The 17446-nt window shown below is 44.0% G+C and overlaps 1 protein-coding gene across 5 annotated transcripts in view; it reads right to left on the reverse strand.

Annotated features, from left to right (window-relative positions):
- The window catches only part of CEP350 (centrosomal protein 350), a 95909-nt gene extending 86093 nt beyond the window's left edge, over window positions 1–9816 (reverse strand). For 3 of the 5 annotated variants that reach the window (XM_025192432.1, XM_014525982.2, XM_025192429.1), the window contains exons 1-5: window positions 9653–9815; window positions 8263–8306; window positions 6578–6692; window positions 4667–4799; window positions 19–644 (exon numbers count right to left, since the gene is read on the reverse strand). In XM_025192432.1, coding sequence (XP_025048217.1) covers window positions 19–644; window positions 4667–4799; window positions 6578–6692; window positions 8263–8306; window positions 9653–9725 — 991 coding nt within the window. In that variant the 5' untranslated portion in view covers window positions 9726–9815. Of the gene's footprint in view, window positions 1–18; window positions 645–4666; window positions 4800–6577; window positions 6693–8262; window positions 8307–9652 lie in introns of all 5 variants that reach the window. The other 2 variants (XM_025192430.1, XM_025192431.1) reach the window with 1 other exon arrangement.
- Between the last annotated feature and the right edge of the window lie 7630 nt (window positions 9817–17446).

A 17446-nucleotide genomic window follows, 5' to 3' on the forward strand; every position in this document is an offset into this window, starting at 1 on the left:
GATTGAAGGTTGACATACCTTTGTATGCTGGAGCAGGAGGTGCAACTGCTACTTTTCTGACTTTTGGAGTCACTGCACTCTCCACGTTTGTTACTACCACTGGTTGCTCAGCATAACCCTGAAGCTGTCCTCTGCTGCTTAATTCTTCAGAATGCTCCCACTGCTTTCTAATCCGCTCCTTCAACTTCTCCAATTTATTATCATGCTGTCTCCGCTTTAAGATTTCTAGCCTGTGGGCACTGGAAGTACTAGTGGAGGAAGAGGAAGATTCTGACAGCCGTACCCCTTTCAGTTCAGGATCCTGGGCTGTGGTACTCAGAGTTTTAGTGCCGCTCTCATCTCCTCTGGATCCATTATTTTCCTCCTCTGATCTTGTAGGTGTTACAGCTTTAAAAAGAATCTCATTGCTTTGCAAGGCATCAATTGCTGGACGGTCATTCAAATACCTGACAACTGTCTCATCTGCAGCAGAAGAATGTGGGCTTTCAAAATCCCTGCTGTGTGGGTCCCGTTCATCTCTGTTATATATCACACGGTTTGTTCCTTCAATCTTTCCCTCTGCTTCACTACCTTCCAAGCTAGATAGCAAATGTTTGGCCTCCAGCTGGCTAGAACTGTGATAAGATGGGGAACCATATGTTTCCCTAATGTTGAAGAAAAAAAAAGTATAACAACAGTAAAAGAACAGTAAAAACTACTCAAACTGGGTTTCAAGCAACTTTGCAGTCATTACCACTTAACATTAAATACACAGTGGGCATATTTATATGCACAATTAGCATGCCAGGGTTCATTGCTCCCAGGCATGCTGTTTGTACATGCAACTGGGACAGCAACATGTGGAGCCAGGGCAGTGCAGCCCTAGTTGGCAGGGGCCCTGGGGGTCACCCTGCCAGCCTCAGGCTGCTCTGACCTGACTCAATGTGCTGCAGAGGGGCTGGCTGGGTCACAAAGGTGCTCCAGTACAGGGTGAGGCAGCAGGCAGCCCCTGCACTGGAGCACCTTTGTGTCCCAGTCAGCTCCGTCAGCATCTACACGTGCATTGCGGCAGAGTAAATAACTCTGCCATAAGATGGTACGCATGTCCGGAAGTACTATCCTATGTCAGTGTAAAATAGTTTACTCTGTTTTAATAGCACCACATGTGTAGACAGTAAAGTTTTACCACGAAGCTAATTAGGCAACTCCGCAATAAACATCTTGTGTGGACGCACCCAGTATATTTTAATGAAAAGGTATTTTTAGTGTGCGGAAAGCTACAAAAAACCCTTGCATTTAAAATGTAAAATCTGTCGCCACTGAACACTAGGGCTGTGCGAAACGGGACCTGTTCAATTCGGATTCAGATAGAATCAGGGACAGCGATTCGATCCGTTGATTTAGATCACTGTCCCTGATTCAATTCAGCTGAATCCGAATCTGATGATTGAACACTGACGTGGTGAATCAGCAATTTGGACACAGGCACAGCTTTAAAGTTTTTTCTACATACCTTGAGGTAGCAGCACTGCTCGTGATCTCTGCAGTGCTCGGGCACATGGAGCATCCCACAGGACTGCAAGGGGGCTCTCCAGCGTGCTTGGCAGCGAACCTGGAAGCGGACCGAAAGTACTTCTGGTCCACTCCCGGGTCTGCTGGGGACCATGCTGCACCCACCCCCCACCCGCTCTGTGTTTTCCCAGCTCAGTGATCGGCTACAGGGGAATCCCAGGTGTCCCCCCCCTCAGACCCAGGAGGCACCAGTCGCCGAGCCAAGGGGGCACAGGGGGGCCCCCCTGCGCACTCCCTCGTGGACCAGGAAGTGGACCAGAAGTGCTTCTGGTCCACTTCCAGGTCTGTTGCCCAGCACGCTTGGGAGCCCCCTTGCAGTCCTGTGGGATGCTGCATCTGCCCCAGCACCACAACATTCAAAGCCCCTGCTACCTAGAGATATGTAGAAAAAACATTTAAAGCTGTATCTATGTTTGAATCTCCGAATCTGTCCGAATCTCTCCAAATCGATTCGGAGGGTTCCGAATCGATTTGGATAGATTAAAGGGTCCTTTGATTCAATTTGGATTTGGAGATTCAGCCACTGAATCAGGCTGAACCTCCACTGAATCGAATCAAGGACGGAAGCCTCACACAGCCCTACTGAACACTATGTGAGCCATGGCAGCAAACATAATGGTTTTAGCATCTGTCCAAATAAACTAGCCTTCACATTTCACAGATAACAGTCCTTTTCAGTGGTTACTGTTTACAATACCAAACAGAAACAGCTACTGATGCAGCAAGGAAAGAATTAAAAATGCAAATATCATAACAGGTGCTTACTATTGCCTACTAGAGCTAAGGTGGCAAGTGTTTACAGTGATATTCCCATTCTAAAAGCTCAACATTTTCTGTAAGTTACCTATACATGTTCTGTACCTTGAACATGACTTGGTTTTTGAACCAAGCCAAACCCCTTCAGCAACTTATATTTAGCTTGAATGTAAAAATTGCCATTTAAAGTTTGCTAAGTATTTTCCACACCAACAAAGCTATGCAAAGAAATGACCGATGTTTTAAACCTGAAAATAGGCAGAGAAAAAAAAAAATCAACGAATATTAACGCCTTCGTGATGGACTTTTGGAGCCATTTAATAAGGAAAAACTTATAATATTAAGCATGATTCCCAATGTAGATCTCTAACACAGAGAAGTTGTGCATGTGTGCACAATCACTTAGTTGATAGCCCAGGGGGAAAAAAATGAAGAGACAGCAAGGCTTTTAAGTTGCACAAAAAAAAAGTTGCATCTGTGATATGAACTCTACACATTAGCAACTGTTGAGAACAAAATGTAAAGGTCCCTTGGAAGTTTGTTAATAGAGCTCATAAGCTGAGCAAGCTAAACATTTCTGGACTTTTTTCTTCCCAGCAGTGATTCTACACCCTCTTCTTTTCTAAACCCAACAACTGTTAATAGAGTATTAAAAGTTTGCAGTATCAAGCAACCAGAAGCAAGGAAATTACAAGAAGTTAGGTAATTTTGGAAATTTTAATGGACAGCATTTCTTATATAGGTACATCCTCATGAGATCTTGATCATCAACTAGAAAGAGCTCATCCACTCCAGTTTTCTTTTTCCTCCTTCTCAAGTAAAATTATTTGAGGTATTAATTGTTTTTACAGGAGATTGATAGCAAGAAAAGAGTTATTCCAGATCAGGAATTAGAATCAAAAGCAATTCAGTTAATTAGGGTGGTTAATTTGGTAGAAGGATCAAAGATTTAAAGTTTTCTTTCTGTTGATACTTAGCTTCTAAATAGTGCTGCAGGTGGGATTTTTAAATTCTCTCTCTTGAAGTCAACATAAGTGTGAGTTCAGTGGGAAGACAAGGTTCTTTGGGTAAATCCAATATCTTTTATTAGACCAACTCAAATAGTTGCAAAAAGCTGTCTTAGCAAGCTTTCCAGTGAGAACAAAAGTTAAGCCAATACTGAGTGTATTTTAAAAATCTGCATAATAATCAATTTTTACAAACCATTCATTATGGTTAGCATATCTAAGGTTGCCACAAGTTGAAGGAACAAAAAACTGTGGAGAAGTCATGGTAATGTTGCAAGCCTCAGAAATTATGTCAAGCCGTAACCAAACTAACTCTGCAGCAATGAGTTTAGCGTGGTTTTTCTCTTTCTTATCTTTGTTTAGATTTTGAGGCATCTTCTAATAAATATGGTAACTGGCCTCTTAGCCAAGATTTCCTATTCCTTCTTAACCTCCAATACTGCAAAGCCTAAAAGATGTTCTGTTCCACTTTCCCTTCATCCGTCTATGTCACTGCTGACCTTGTACTTATGCCTTCCACACACACACGTACATACAGCAAGTTAAATGAAGCTTTAGCATCCCCTACAACGTGGCCAGCAATTCCTGGCTCTCTAGTGCAATCCTATAAAAGAGCAAGTTTATGCAACAGTTTACCATCTTGTTCACTGATCAGTCAGCAAGTAAAAGCATCCTGTTAGGATGTAAATAGTCTGTAAATAAAATGTCAAGGCAGTAAAATAAACTTCTCATTATTCATGATTTTTTTTTAAAAAGTCTTGTGTTTTTTCTCATTACATTAATAAAAAAGCTGAACCTCAATGAAAGTTGCATCTGTTCAAAAGGGGAAAATAACCATATCAAGAAATATACTATCCTTTCTACATCACCAATATTACATACTTGAAGGCAAATAAAAACTGGAAAATTATCCTTTTAAAGCATCTCTTGTGATAAAAACCATAAGAAACAGCTATTGCTTTCCAAGGACTTACATTGTATAAATGCCTTTTTAGAATGTTATATCTCCACTGATCACTGACTTGGGAGAGAACAGCCAGGACAAAGACAAAGACACAAAACTGATAAAGAGTATCAGGAAGCATAATTTTTGTTATTCATCACCATTCAAGTTAAAGATATAAGAAACCCAGCAAATCACTGGATCCATCTGCCTGTCAGCAAGATAAAGTCCCTTTGCAAGCCATTTAGTATTAACACTTACTGAGGCAAAATCCAAGAGATTTTTGTAAATCTCCACAACTTGGCAGGAAAAAGAAATTAAACCCAATTCCGAGAAGTTACCAAAAACATTAGCATTTGCTCTGTAACAGCATCTTCTTCTGTAAAAGTCAGTTCTCTCTGGCACTAACCTGTATGAAGCCAAAGGTTCCCGAAATTCTACACGGCTACTTTTTTTCACATTGCTCTCGAGAGTGGTTGCACGAAGAGGACTACGAGAGGTCTTCTCCTTGCGTGACTTATTTTGACTGGAGGACCTGAAGGCTGAAGCAGAAACAAAGGAATTCTCTAAATACTACCATCTGCAAGAAGGGTAAGTTTATAGGGATGAATGATTTAGAATGCAATTTTCTTTGAGTTCAATTAACCCACCACGACAGAAGTTAAATGATCACCTTTGCTTCTCCAACAAGTGTTTTAAGCTACTAGGAGAAAGTAGTGAACACTCGAAGAAAATCACTGCGCTTGTTCTTTATCTCAAATCTGTAAAAGGATATTTTTAAAAACCTTAACTGAGAATGACTGAACCTAAACAAGTTATGTTGCTGTGCCTCAAAGATGCAATTCAAAATCAGTTTTCTTGTTATTCTGACCTGTCAGCAGTATATCTGAACCACATAAATCAAGCAAGGCGAACACTATTTTTTGTGCATGACTACATTTTCATAGTTAGTTTAAGCTCTAAGCCAAGGGTCAGCAACGTTTTTGGCCAGAGTGCCACAACACCCCAACCTTGACCTATGCCTTGACTTGATGCCAGAGGCAGACAACAAGGCAGCCCCATCCTTGTTGCTGGCAGCAAGTGCACACACATGTGGGCAGATGGCAGAGGCGGGGCTGAGGTTGCGTTGCCCCAGCACCTTCCCTGCGGCATGCCCTGAGGCACGTGTACACCCACTGCCACCATGGAGCCCAACCAGGGCTCCAGAGCCCAGTGCAGTTGTTTGCAGCCTCCCGGCTGCCTGCCACAACTGGCCTGGGCTCTGGGGATAGGGTGGCCACTGATGCAACCCCGGAATACAAGACATCCCCTTGGTAAGAAGCAGGCCCCCTCAGGCAATCAGCAGTGACAGGTGGGACCACTGCCTTAGCCAATCAGGAGCAAGAGGAAGGGCCACCACAAAAAGGGCTACCTCCCTCCCTCCTTGACTGGGAGCCCTGGTCTTTCTGGCCGTGCACTGCCCTAGGTCTAGTCTAGGCACAGCCAATAGAATCACAAGGGATTGACAAGTATTTCCACCAACAAACTGAAAAAGTCAGGTCCTCATCAAGAATTGGACAGGGGACAGAGTTTAAAAACAAGACAGTCTGGTATAAAACAGAATCAATGGTCACCCTATCTGGGCAACTGCTGCCTGCCACACAGCCCGGTCTGCTTGCAGCAGGACTTGCAGCCTCCCTGCTGCCTGCTGGGAGCAGCTCTAGCTGCATGGCCAGTGGCAGCTGCCCAGAGCCCAGGTCGTCTGTGGTGTGCTAAGCAAAATGGCCTTTGGTGCCGTGCTCAGATGCGTGTCAGGTGGTACCAACCCCTGTTCTAAGAAATAGACATTATATGTCCTTCTTCACTTTTCAATGTCTCCAATGCCAAGATTAACATCCACCTAAAACTCAAATGTTATAAGAGGAGTTACCCTAGTGAGCCAGTATTCTTGTTTTGTAAACCTACTAAAATAAAGTTATATTGTTGTTAAAGTGTCAAGAATTATATATAGTCACTCCAATGTAGCCACACACATGTGTAGCTGTCAACTTAAATGCCATGAGAAGAAGCTAATAGGTTATGCTGAACAATAACTCCCCCACAGCAACTTCCTAGCAAGTTTCAGACACCACCAGCACATGGGGGGAGAGGGGGAGGAGTGTGTGCATCTGCATACACACAGTGCTATGCTAATGCTATTTAGGTTGGAAGAATGTGTTTGTTTCCCTGAATTAATTCACAAATAGAGGAAATGGGGAGGTGGGAGAGAAGAGATTACAAAAATGAAACTGATCCTTCCCAGAATCATTATTCTTCCCATGCTCTACATGGTAATACGTACCCTTTCTGCTTATTTTCCTGGTAGCATTGGCAGAGGACTTCTTGGCATCCATGACAGAATCAAACACAGCAGTACTGGTGGGAACGACTTCCAATTTGTTCTCAATGTGACGCAGCTAGGATTTCAATGTATAAAACAATATTCAGTTTCAGTTGTTTGAACAATAAGACTATAGTTTTCTTTCTTGTATTTTCTTTTAAAAACAAAATAAAAGAAAAAAGAAAAAGCCATCTCTCACTTCTAAAATGGGAAAGCTAGATGCAAAAACAACTTAAAAACCCCAACAGTACAAAACTAATTGATCTTGTGACTTGAAACTACATTAGATTATATTCTTCTATAGATGGAGAGCGAAACAAGATTTCCCATATAAAACTACATCTTCTAATTCAGAGGTGGGCCAACCTGAAGCACTGATGCCACAAATGACACACATAAGATAGGGCATGAAGCAGAAAGCAAACCAGCAAATTGGGCAGGCAGCACAGGGAACGAAGCAGAAAGCAGAGAAGCAGAGCAGGCAGGGGAAGGGGATCCGAGAGGCACTTTGGAAAAATGTGAAGCTAATTTGTGGCACAGCTGCCAAAAAAGTTAGTCCCCACAAATCTAATCCAGCTCTTCAAATTGAAAGTGAAGCAGTTTGGGCATAATCAAACCTAGTTACAGAAATGCAGCAGCTTGAGTATGCATTTTAAGTTCCCACAGCAGGACAGCATTTTATTGCTTGGCACAGAACATGTGCAACCTGGGCAAATCTAGGATTTTGAAAGGGTAGGCTGGAGGGGAAATGCAAATAGTGCAGTGCATCATCACATACAATAAAAATAAACTAGAAGCTCTACTAATAAGCTACGGGCTAAGGGCTATATTAGTCAACCAAAACAAATACAACTTTATTGGAATGTGCATTAATTTGCTATATCATACAGTATTTATAAAAAACACAACAAACTATAATAAACAAAATATGTTGTTTCATTAGTCCTGTTGTCATGAAATGTGCATCTCTTTCAGCTTCAAAAAACAAAATCAAGCCTTCTTGAGCATCTTGACAGTGCATCCAATGCTTCACTGAAAGTTATTTCAAGACCTAAGTTAATGTTCATCTGAGTTAACATTTCTGTATCTGAGTTAATATTTCTAGCTAGAGTTAAAAGCAGTCTGCAGGGCTGTGAAATAGAAGCTACATTACCAAGAGCAGCTAACAGGCAGAACAAAGGATAAGTTGATTAGTGGAACACTTAAAAAGGAGAGAGGATCATTAACACCCGTGAAATAGAAAGTTTAGAAGGAATCAGGTAGACTATAATAAATCATGAAGTCAAGTGACTCCCTCACTGTTGCCTGAATAGAAGTGCTACTGCCATGCCAGACAGTTGGTTGTAAACATTGGGTAAAGCAAGAATCAAAGGGAGTGCAACTGCACTTCTGCTGGATCCACTCCTGCATGCAACAATTAAATAATATGTTGGTCTGCTGGCTCAAAGCCCTGATATGTGAATCCGTTTAGATAAAAAGGGGACAGACAGTTTCTTCAAAATGACTAGCAGAGCTCTGTGCAACTTACATGAGCAGGAATTCAGAAAATGACTTTCAGAAATTACTAGTAACTTCTAGGGCCCAACTTCCACTAAAACTGCAGTAGCCATTAATTGAGTTTAAAGCAAAAGAAAAAAAATACTTACAGCAGCCTTAGTTTGAGAAAAAGTATCCCATACTGCAGTTTGATCTCACAAAACAAAAATAAAAGAATAAAAACAAGTTTCCTATTAGTTCAAACAACACAATGAAACAAAGCATTTTAGAACAGTTTTGCATGGCTCATTGCCAGTTTCTTTTAAACAAGGTCACCACAGCCTGTGAAACTCCTGTTCAGATGAATACTGCCTAAAGATAACCTCATCCGAAAAGCAATGAAATCTTTTGATATTCTTCATCTGACTTTTATTAAATTTGATTGCTTAGTATAGTTTTGAGAGTTTCTTATTATACTTGAAGTTAGCTCTTCCATGTATTTTAAAGATGTATATAAAACCGGTTACACACACAGACAAGTTTCTGGGGAGTTTTCTTCTGTTCTCTCTCTCTTTTTTTAAATAAAGAAACCATCAATATAATGTCAAAGAAGATGCCACCTGGACTACAAGACCACCGCACATGAAAATTCATTTCAAGTGTCAATTTACATATTTCAGTTTTGCAGGCCAAACATATGCAAAAAATGTTTCCAGAGGGGCAACAGGTATATAAATTTTACTTACTTCAACCCCATAAACTAAACAGATGAGTCAGCTATTTTCACAAATCTAGTAATATTGTCAATATTACTGAAACAGTATTTACGAATCCCTTTTTCTACAAAATATTTTAATTAGCACTAAAAAAAAAATCTGCAATTGCCTGTTACCATACTATCCAAAATCCTCAGTCAAGATAAGGGCCACACTATGCTCTAGCAGAAAGAAGTCAATCTAATTTATGATGTAAACAACTTGGGGGGAAAGTGGGAAGGAAATAAGGGAAATAGCAACAAGAATACATTTACTGAGAAATTGTACCTAAACAACACCTTTTCAGAAGCCCTGAAAACCTGCAACTACATTTTATTCATTATATCTATAAAATATGACAACAATCTGACAATACATTTTTAGAAAACAGTCATAGTCAACTATGAGGCATTGCAGTTACCACACTATAGTATATACCTGATTTTTAGAGGCAAGGCATGCTCCTACTATCTGTAGTCCTCAAGTTGCTTATACTGCCTAGACCACATTTTAATGCAGATTTTGTATCATTTTTAATACAGATTTTTTGTCCTTTTGGGGGAAATAAAGCCTGAAATCAAGAACCCAAATCTATGAAATGCAATTAGAACTATTTGATATTTAAGCACTATCAACAAATGCTCTGCAAATGTGCTCTTCTACAGAAAAGCAAACTGGACACAATATGGTTTTCTCCTTTGATTCTAGTTGAAAAAATGTATCTACTAATTATATATACAAAATTAACAATACGATATTTCAAATCTTTTTTTCAATAAAATAATGCCACAAAGTAAATCCATACCTCTGGTGGAGTCCCTGTTCTGAAAATGCCTTGGATTTTGTAAAGGCACCTCCTTTGATTTGCTGTTCCACATCCTGTCAATTTACCTAGAAACAAACAAACAAAAAAAAAGCATTCAAGTAAAAATTATTTTTTGTACCAAATGAGAGCAAACATACTTCTCTCCAGATCACAACATCATGCAGTTATGAAATGAAGAATTCACATCACCAACATTCACATCACCAAAATGACAAGAGTGTCACTGAATGACAACAGTTGACAATGACAGTCATCAGAAAAACAACAGTAACCCACAAAAATGAATACAGCTTGTAAGTGTTAAAATAAAGGGGGGTGGGGGGGGAACAAGAGTGAACAACTTCTGTTGAAATAGTGATGTTACATGAATTTTATCAGACACAAGACAGAAAGTCACGGTGCAAGTTCCCTAGCTCTACAACACTGGCTCCCTGTAGAAAGATGGGTACAACTTATTAGTCTATGGTGATAAGCATTCTACTGAGTCTGAAGAAAACACTAAATCAGAGTTCCTCAGCCCATGGGCCATGATCCAAAAGTAGGTTGCAGGAATATATGAAAGGGTCACAAACAAACATCTAAAATGGAATCTCCTTTAAAGGAAAAAACATGGGAAACTGTGGCTTTTTCCTTGCAGGCTGGCAGTTTCAGCCTGCAAGGAGCAGCTTGCACTCCAAGCCCGCAATGCCCCACACACCCACCCCCTGCCCAAAACACTGGGGGGCCTGAGGGCGAAGGGCAGTGGGTCGGGAGTGAGGGGCACTTGGTTGGGACTGGTCAATGTTTACAAATGGGTCCTGGTAAAAAAAACCTTGAGAACCACTACACTAGATGACCCATATAATCAAAGATCAAGGGAGCATATTGAATGGGGGAACAGCATCTTCAATCACCTCTAAAGGAATTCTGTAAACCTCTGATGAAAATGCCTAGTGCCCTGCCAATGAATGAATTAAATGAACTAAAACTGACACTGAATATGTCACATTCTTCTTATAGTTTCATAGTTGATAGGGTCGGAAGGGACCTAAGCAGATCAAGTCCGACCCCCTGCCATGGGCAGAAAGAATGCTGGGGTCAAACAACCCCAACTTGATGATTACCTAGCCTCCTTTTGAAGTCCCCCCAGGGTAGGAGTGAGCACCACTTCCCTTGGAAGTTGGTTCCGGATCCTAGCCACCCTGACTGTGAAGTCCTGCCTCTTAAGATCTAGCCTGAATCTACTCTCAGTCAACTTATGGCTGTTATTCCTTGTTACTCCTGGTAGTGCTTGGGAGAACAGTGACTCTCTCCCATAGCCTGCTGGTCCCCCTTGGCCAGTTTGTAGACGGCCACCAGATCTCCTCTCAGCCTTTTGTGGAGGCTGAACAGGTTCAGGTCCCGTAGCTTCCGCCCATAGGGCTTGCCTTGCTGCCTCCTGATCATGCAAGTGGCCCTCCTCTCGACCGTCTCAATGCTGGCCACATCCCTCCTGAAGTGCGGCGCCCAAAACTGGACACAGTACTCCAACTGTGGCCTGACCAGTGTCGCATAGAGGGGGAGGATCACCTCCTTGGACCTGCTTGTGATGCATCTGTGGATGCATGACAAGGTGCGGTTAGCCTTCCTGACCGCATCCCCACATTGGCAGCCCATGTTCATTTTGGAATCAATAATGACTCCAAGATCCTTTTCTGCCTCTGTGCTGACGAGAAGGGAGTTCCCCAGCCTGAAGGTATGCTACTGATTCTTCCTCCCCAGGTGCAACGCCTTGCACTTGTCAGTATTGAAACCCATCCTGTTCTCATCCGCCCACCCCTGTAGACTGTCCAGATCTAGTTGCAGCCTGTCCCTCACCTCCAGCGTGCCCACTTCTCCCCACATCTTAGTGTAAGCTGCGAATTTGAACAAGGTGCTTTTCACTCCCTTGTCCAAGTCGCTGATGAAGATGTTGAACAGTGCAGGCCTGAGGACTGAGCCCTGGGGAACCCCACTGCCCACATCCCTCCAGGTCGAAAAAGACCAGTCCACCACCACTCCCTGGGTGCGGCCCTCTAGCCAATTTGCGACCCATCTGACTGTATAGGCATCAACGCCAGCGTCGCCTAATTTTTTAATGAGAATGGGGTGAGAGACAGTGTCGAAGGCCTTCCTAAAGTCCAGAAAGACTACATCCACCGTGACACCTGTGTCCAAGGATTTTGTGACCTGGTCACAGAAGGCCACCAGGTTGGTCTGACAGGACTTGCCTCTAATGAACCCATGTTGGTTGCCCCTAAGCATGATCTCCCCTGCTGGTCCCTTGCAGATGTGCTCCTGGATAATTTTCTCAAAGAGCTTCCCCAGGACCGAGGTAAAACTAATGGGCCTGTAGTTTGCTGGGTCCTCCTCCTCCCTCCTTTTTTTGAAAATGGGGACCACATTGACCCTTTTCCAGTCCTCCAGCACCTCGCCAGAGCACCATGAGTGCTCATAAAGCTGTGCCAAGGGTCCCGCAATGACCTCTGCTAATTCCCTCAGCACTCTGGGGGGGAGATTGTCAAGGCCTGCTGATTTGAACACGTCTAGTCCCACCAGAAGTTCCCTGACTAGGTCCTCACTGACCCTAGGCCTGGCAGCACCTCCCCTGGGAACGTCGGAGATCCTGGTTTGGGGGCTGCCCTGGTCCCTGCTCAGAAAAATGGAGGCAAAGAAATTGTTAAAGAGGTTAGCTTTGTCATCTTAAGAAGTAATGGTCTGAAGTTTGAACAAAGTAAAAAACAAGTAACAATAAGCAATCAATTTCAGAAGGAGGTTTAGAAGTTCCCACATTCAGTAACATCTTTCAAACCAGAGAATCTGGAGAGTCCCCAGAGACATAACATTACCTGGAGGCAGCTTCATTACAGGTCTGCCCAGCAGAAACTGAATGCAATCTCCTCTTAGCTAGAAGATATCTTACTGGGCATTAAATCAAAGAGAGATTTGGGACAGGGTAAAAACAGAACCAAGATTTAAGTTGACAGAGGAACAAACTTTCTGAAGGTTCTAGACATCAGAGCTTAAATTAACTCTCCAAAGCCAGCAGCCATCCAACCTGAGTTACTCGAGACTGACCAAAAAACCCTCAACATGTTTACCACTGCACGCACAGTATACCCCCAATCTGAGCACGGGGCAGGGACAGGCTATCCGCTGTGAGCTTGGGATCCCTGCTCTGCTGCCTTCCCCCCTGGGGCCTCCACAGCCCAGCAAGTAGGACCTGGCATGGCAGGGCAGGGCCAGGCTAAGTTGGGGAGCTCCTTGCCACTGTAAGTCCTGCACCGCCCTGGCAAAGCACCCCCTGCCCACCTGGCAACAGCAGGGGTGGTTGCATGGAGTTATGCCCCTCGCTGCTGCTGGGCAGGCAGGGGGTACCTCACCATGACAGCACAGAGCTCCTAGTGGTGGCACCAGGCTTTCCTGCCCAGCCCCACCATGCCAGGTCCCACCTGCTGAGCCGTGGAGGCCCTGGGGGAGGGCAGCAGGCTGGGGAGCCCAAATCCACAGCGAGCAGCCTGCCCTCCCATGGACTCCACTCTGACGGCGCCACCCTCAGGGGAGGAGGAACCGGGCTCCATGCTCCGCAGGCAGCAGCTGGGGCTCATCCCCCTGCGCCCTGCAGCAGTACCTGAGGACCCAGGTCCCTGGCCTCGCAGCCCTGGCAGAGGGGGCCCCCTCCGGCAGGGCTGGGGAGACTGTGGGTGGGGAGGGGCACCAGCAGGGGTGTGGGGGCTGTGGCTTGGGAGTGAGAGACCTGGACCTGTGTCCTGGTGAGTGAAGGGGGAGGGGGACCTCTGATTTTCCGTGATAAAAAACCCAAAATCAAATACCAACATTTATAGGTACTTAGAATTTATGTTATTATAGTGTTTGAGGGACTGGTAGGCTTCCAAACTGCTTTAACATTGTAAATATATCAGTAAAACATTGTGTTCAATTGATACAGATACGGTGGCATTTCATTTTAATTGCGGATTTTGGGGTTTTTAATCAGAGAATCTGCAATTTTTAAAAACAGAGAAAACCAGGATCCCTAATAATCATGTATGCCACAGGTTGCCAACCTGCAGCTTGAGTGTAAAATGCGGTACAGGAAACCTCTGTATGTGGCATGCAGCAGATCAGAGATGGGGTGGGATGGCGCAGGCAGCAAGCACAGTGGCAGATAGATCAGGGAGCAGAAAGCAGAGCAGTAGATCAGGCACAGGAAAGGGATTGGAGTGGCTCCTGAGGAAGGTAAAAGGTTTAATGTGTGACCCCCATTGATGTATGCTATGCATTTTTAAATCCTTTTATAAACAGCAGATTAAAAAAATCTTTGAAATTGTTGCTTGTGCTTTACATCTTCAACTGCAGATGACAGCTAATAATTAAGGACATGACAACACTGAGTATAAAAGCACACCTCAGCCTCTGGATTACTGCTCCTATTGTTTGCAATAAGAGACAGATGTGCCTAGCTTCCTCTGTAAAAGTGGTTCTCAACCTTTTTCATACTGGGACCCATTTGCCAAGATCTATGGCTTGTCCCAATCCATACCCTCCTAGCCCTGCCGATGCCCAACCCACAGTCCCCTGTCCCCGTCCCAGGTCCAGTTAGCACCCCTGACGCCCAAGCCACAGTGCCCTGGTCCTGCTGGTGCCCCTCACCCACGAGCCACAGCCCCCTGCCCATGCTTGTGCCCCTCACTCCCAATCCCAGTTCCCTGTTCCCCTCCCCCCATCCCTGTCAAAGGGGCCCCCAAACTGCCTCTATCCCACTCAGGCCAGAGCGCAAACAGCAAGTGCAGGCCCCTGCATATACGGGCTCCGGCCCAGGCATGCAGCTCCCCACTGTGAAAGGTCGTCCCTGCCTCCTTCTCTGGCTGATGGGCAGGTGCCTTATCCTCCCCCGCCCACCCCAGCCACCGTCCTCAGCAGGCAGGCATACACAGGACACACACATCCCCAGCCCTCTGGACGGTCCCCGGACCTCCATCCTCCACTCCCCATACTTACCCCATACTTGCATTCAGCGGCTGGGGCTGTTTATGACCCAGTCTCACTCTATGCTGATCACATGCATCTGCATGTGCAGACGCACATGCACCCGCTGCTTCCACTCATGCTAAGCAGCCGCTTGCAGGCTGGAACACTGCCAGCCTGCAAGGGGAAACCTGTGCTTTCACAGGTTTTTCTGGGGACCTGTTTGCAACCCTTTCAAATAGTCTTGTGATCCACCGGTTGAGAAACTCTGCTCTATAACACCAGTGTCCTTCTCTGCCTTTTGGTATGCTGTTCTCGTCGGTTTTGCTCCTGTTTATGAAGATCTGAAGAGCAATGCAACTAAATAGTTACGTTAATCTCATGTTACTGCTGTCTGAGAAAGGCATCCTGGAATCAGGGACACTGAAGATGTCTATGGATCCAGGAAGTCACCAATGCATTATTTCAAATTTAAAAATTAACCTTCACAACACACAATGATTTTCAAGCTGTCAACAGTGATATTGATGGGCTCCTTTGGTTTATAGGAATGAGCATCATGACAAATTTTCCGTTGTTTCAACTCACCGTAAGCAGAGGACCTAACCCTACAAAAGCAAGATCTGTATATCAATACCCTGCCTGCTCAAATGAAGCAGACAGCCAGAGCAGAAGTATAATGCTGCATGTATATGCCTGCAAGCCAAAATACAGATGTTATGTCCACTTTAAGACTTACCACCCAGGAAAACATCAACTGAATACTAATATTTGACATGAACAAAGATTAGGAAATATTTTATAGAACAACTTGACACACTAAAAACTTTAAACAAATACTGTGCCGATGTGCATACATGTCAAAATTCCAGAATACTATCAGGACAATAGGGATTCTAAAAATAAAGTTCTGAAAAGACTTCTTAGGAAAAGCAATAGAAATGTCTTTATGTACAACTAAATGATCTCTATCAAATTAATTTTCTAGACATTAAATATGATAGAATTTTACTTGTAAAATCAGGCCTCATTTTCAGTACAGGTATACAAGAGAAAATGTATGCCACCAAATGCACACGCGAACAGATATGCAAGGAAATCTCCAACATATGCATGCCCACACAAAATGATAAAAACTTACTTTCCTAGCTCTGTGGGCATTTAATAAAGGATTTGAATATAAATATCAATTTTTTTGCAAGAGCTCTGCAAATTGATAAATATCAATTTTTGCAATGATCTGTAAGCATAGGAATACACATCTGAAATCCTCCTGAAAAAAAAAAAAAAAAAAAAATCAAGCTGGTCTTGCAGGCTAATTAGGTGGGAAGGTGTCTTCTTGCCACAAGCAGTTATTATGTTACCATTACAATGTGTCATTTTAATTATTAAAATCAGACATAAAATTTATAAAACTTAATAAGGACATTTATCAGAAAAAGCTATAGGCATTCTAAACCTCTATTAATATTTAATGTAACTTAAGAATATCCTTATTGGTAATAAGAATATTTAAGGCCACTTGGGAAACTGCTTAAATCAGGTACAGTAGCAGACAGTTCCACAGATATCCACAGTTAGTGGTATCCAAGATAAAAGTGTAGAACATTATTAGCTTTTTCATGGTTGAACAAAGCACACAAAAAAGAAGACACCCCTAATGTATGCAAAATATGTAAAAAAAAATCTAATGACAAAAATAAGATCTACAAAACCTTGTTTCATTTGCCCACCCCTGCTCTAAAACGACTTGTCTCATTTTAGAGCAGGGATGGGCAAAATGCGGCCCTCCAGGCCATTCTATCCAGCCCACGGGGCCCCTAAAAATTTAGAAAATTAATATTAATCTGTCCTGGGCTGCCTGTCATGCAGTCCTCAATGGCTTGCCAAAACTCAGTAAGTGGCCCTCTGCCCAAAATAATTGCCCACCCCTGTTTTAGAGTCTGAACTTTTCAGAGCCTGAACTATGGAAATAAGTGCCACCCCACTGTTTAGTTCCAACAAAAAGAAGAGAGAAAATACTTAAATATATTGCCCATCAAGGAAAATACGAGATGGCAAATGATGGGAAAGTTATCCAGCAGCTTTACACAGTTTTTGTATCAGAAATTCACCTTTTTCAGACTAGTAGGTGTCAGGTAAGTTTTCCAAGGTGAGGACTAATCATAGAAAATGAGACTAAATTACGCGGTGCATACCCAGATGTCCAAACAAAACTCACCACCTGTTTGGAAACCATGTGACTGCCTATGAAGACTATTGGCCACCAGCAAGCAGCACCACTGCCTATATGCTGAATCTGATACTAATCACAAGAGAGAAGCAGCTCAGCAGAGAAGTTACTGGCCAACCACAAGAAGCTGGTCAAGAACAGAAATGCTCACTTCTTTGTAAACGAGATCCTGCTACAGCAGGGGTGGGCAATTATTTCGGGCGGAGGGCCGCTTACCCAGTTTTGGCAGACTGTCAAGGGCCGCATGGGTAGCCCCACCTCCTGGTCACCATCTTGGGACCAATGTCTTGGGACCAATGTCCCAGGGCCAGCACCAATGGGGCCCAAAGCGTGGCACAGGCTGGCAGGGGTCTGTGGAGCTGGGTTGGGCTGCACTAGCAGGGAGAGGGGGGAGCTGGCCCAGCTCCATAGGAGCCCCTGCTGGCTGGGACCCTGTGCTCCTGCCACCCTGCTCTGGGCCCCGCTGGCACTGGCCCTGGGACACCGGTGCGGGCCCCATGCTCCCGCTGGCTCCCAGTGTCCCCCAGCCCCATGGTACAGGCGGGGGGCGCGCCCAGCCCCCACCCCCGCCCACC

This window comes from Alligator sinensis, unplaced genomic scaffold, assembly GCF_000455745.1.
Source record: "Alligator sinensis unplaced genomic scaffold, ASM45574v1 scaffold293_2, whole genome shotgun sequence".
NCBI classification, from domain to species: domain Eukaryota; kingdom Metazoa; phylum Chordata; order Crocodylia; family Alligatoridae; genus Alligator; species Alligator sinensis.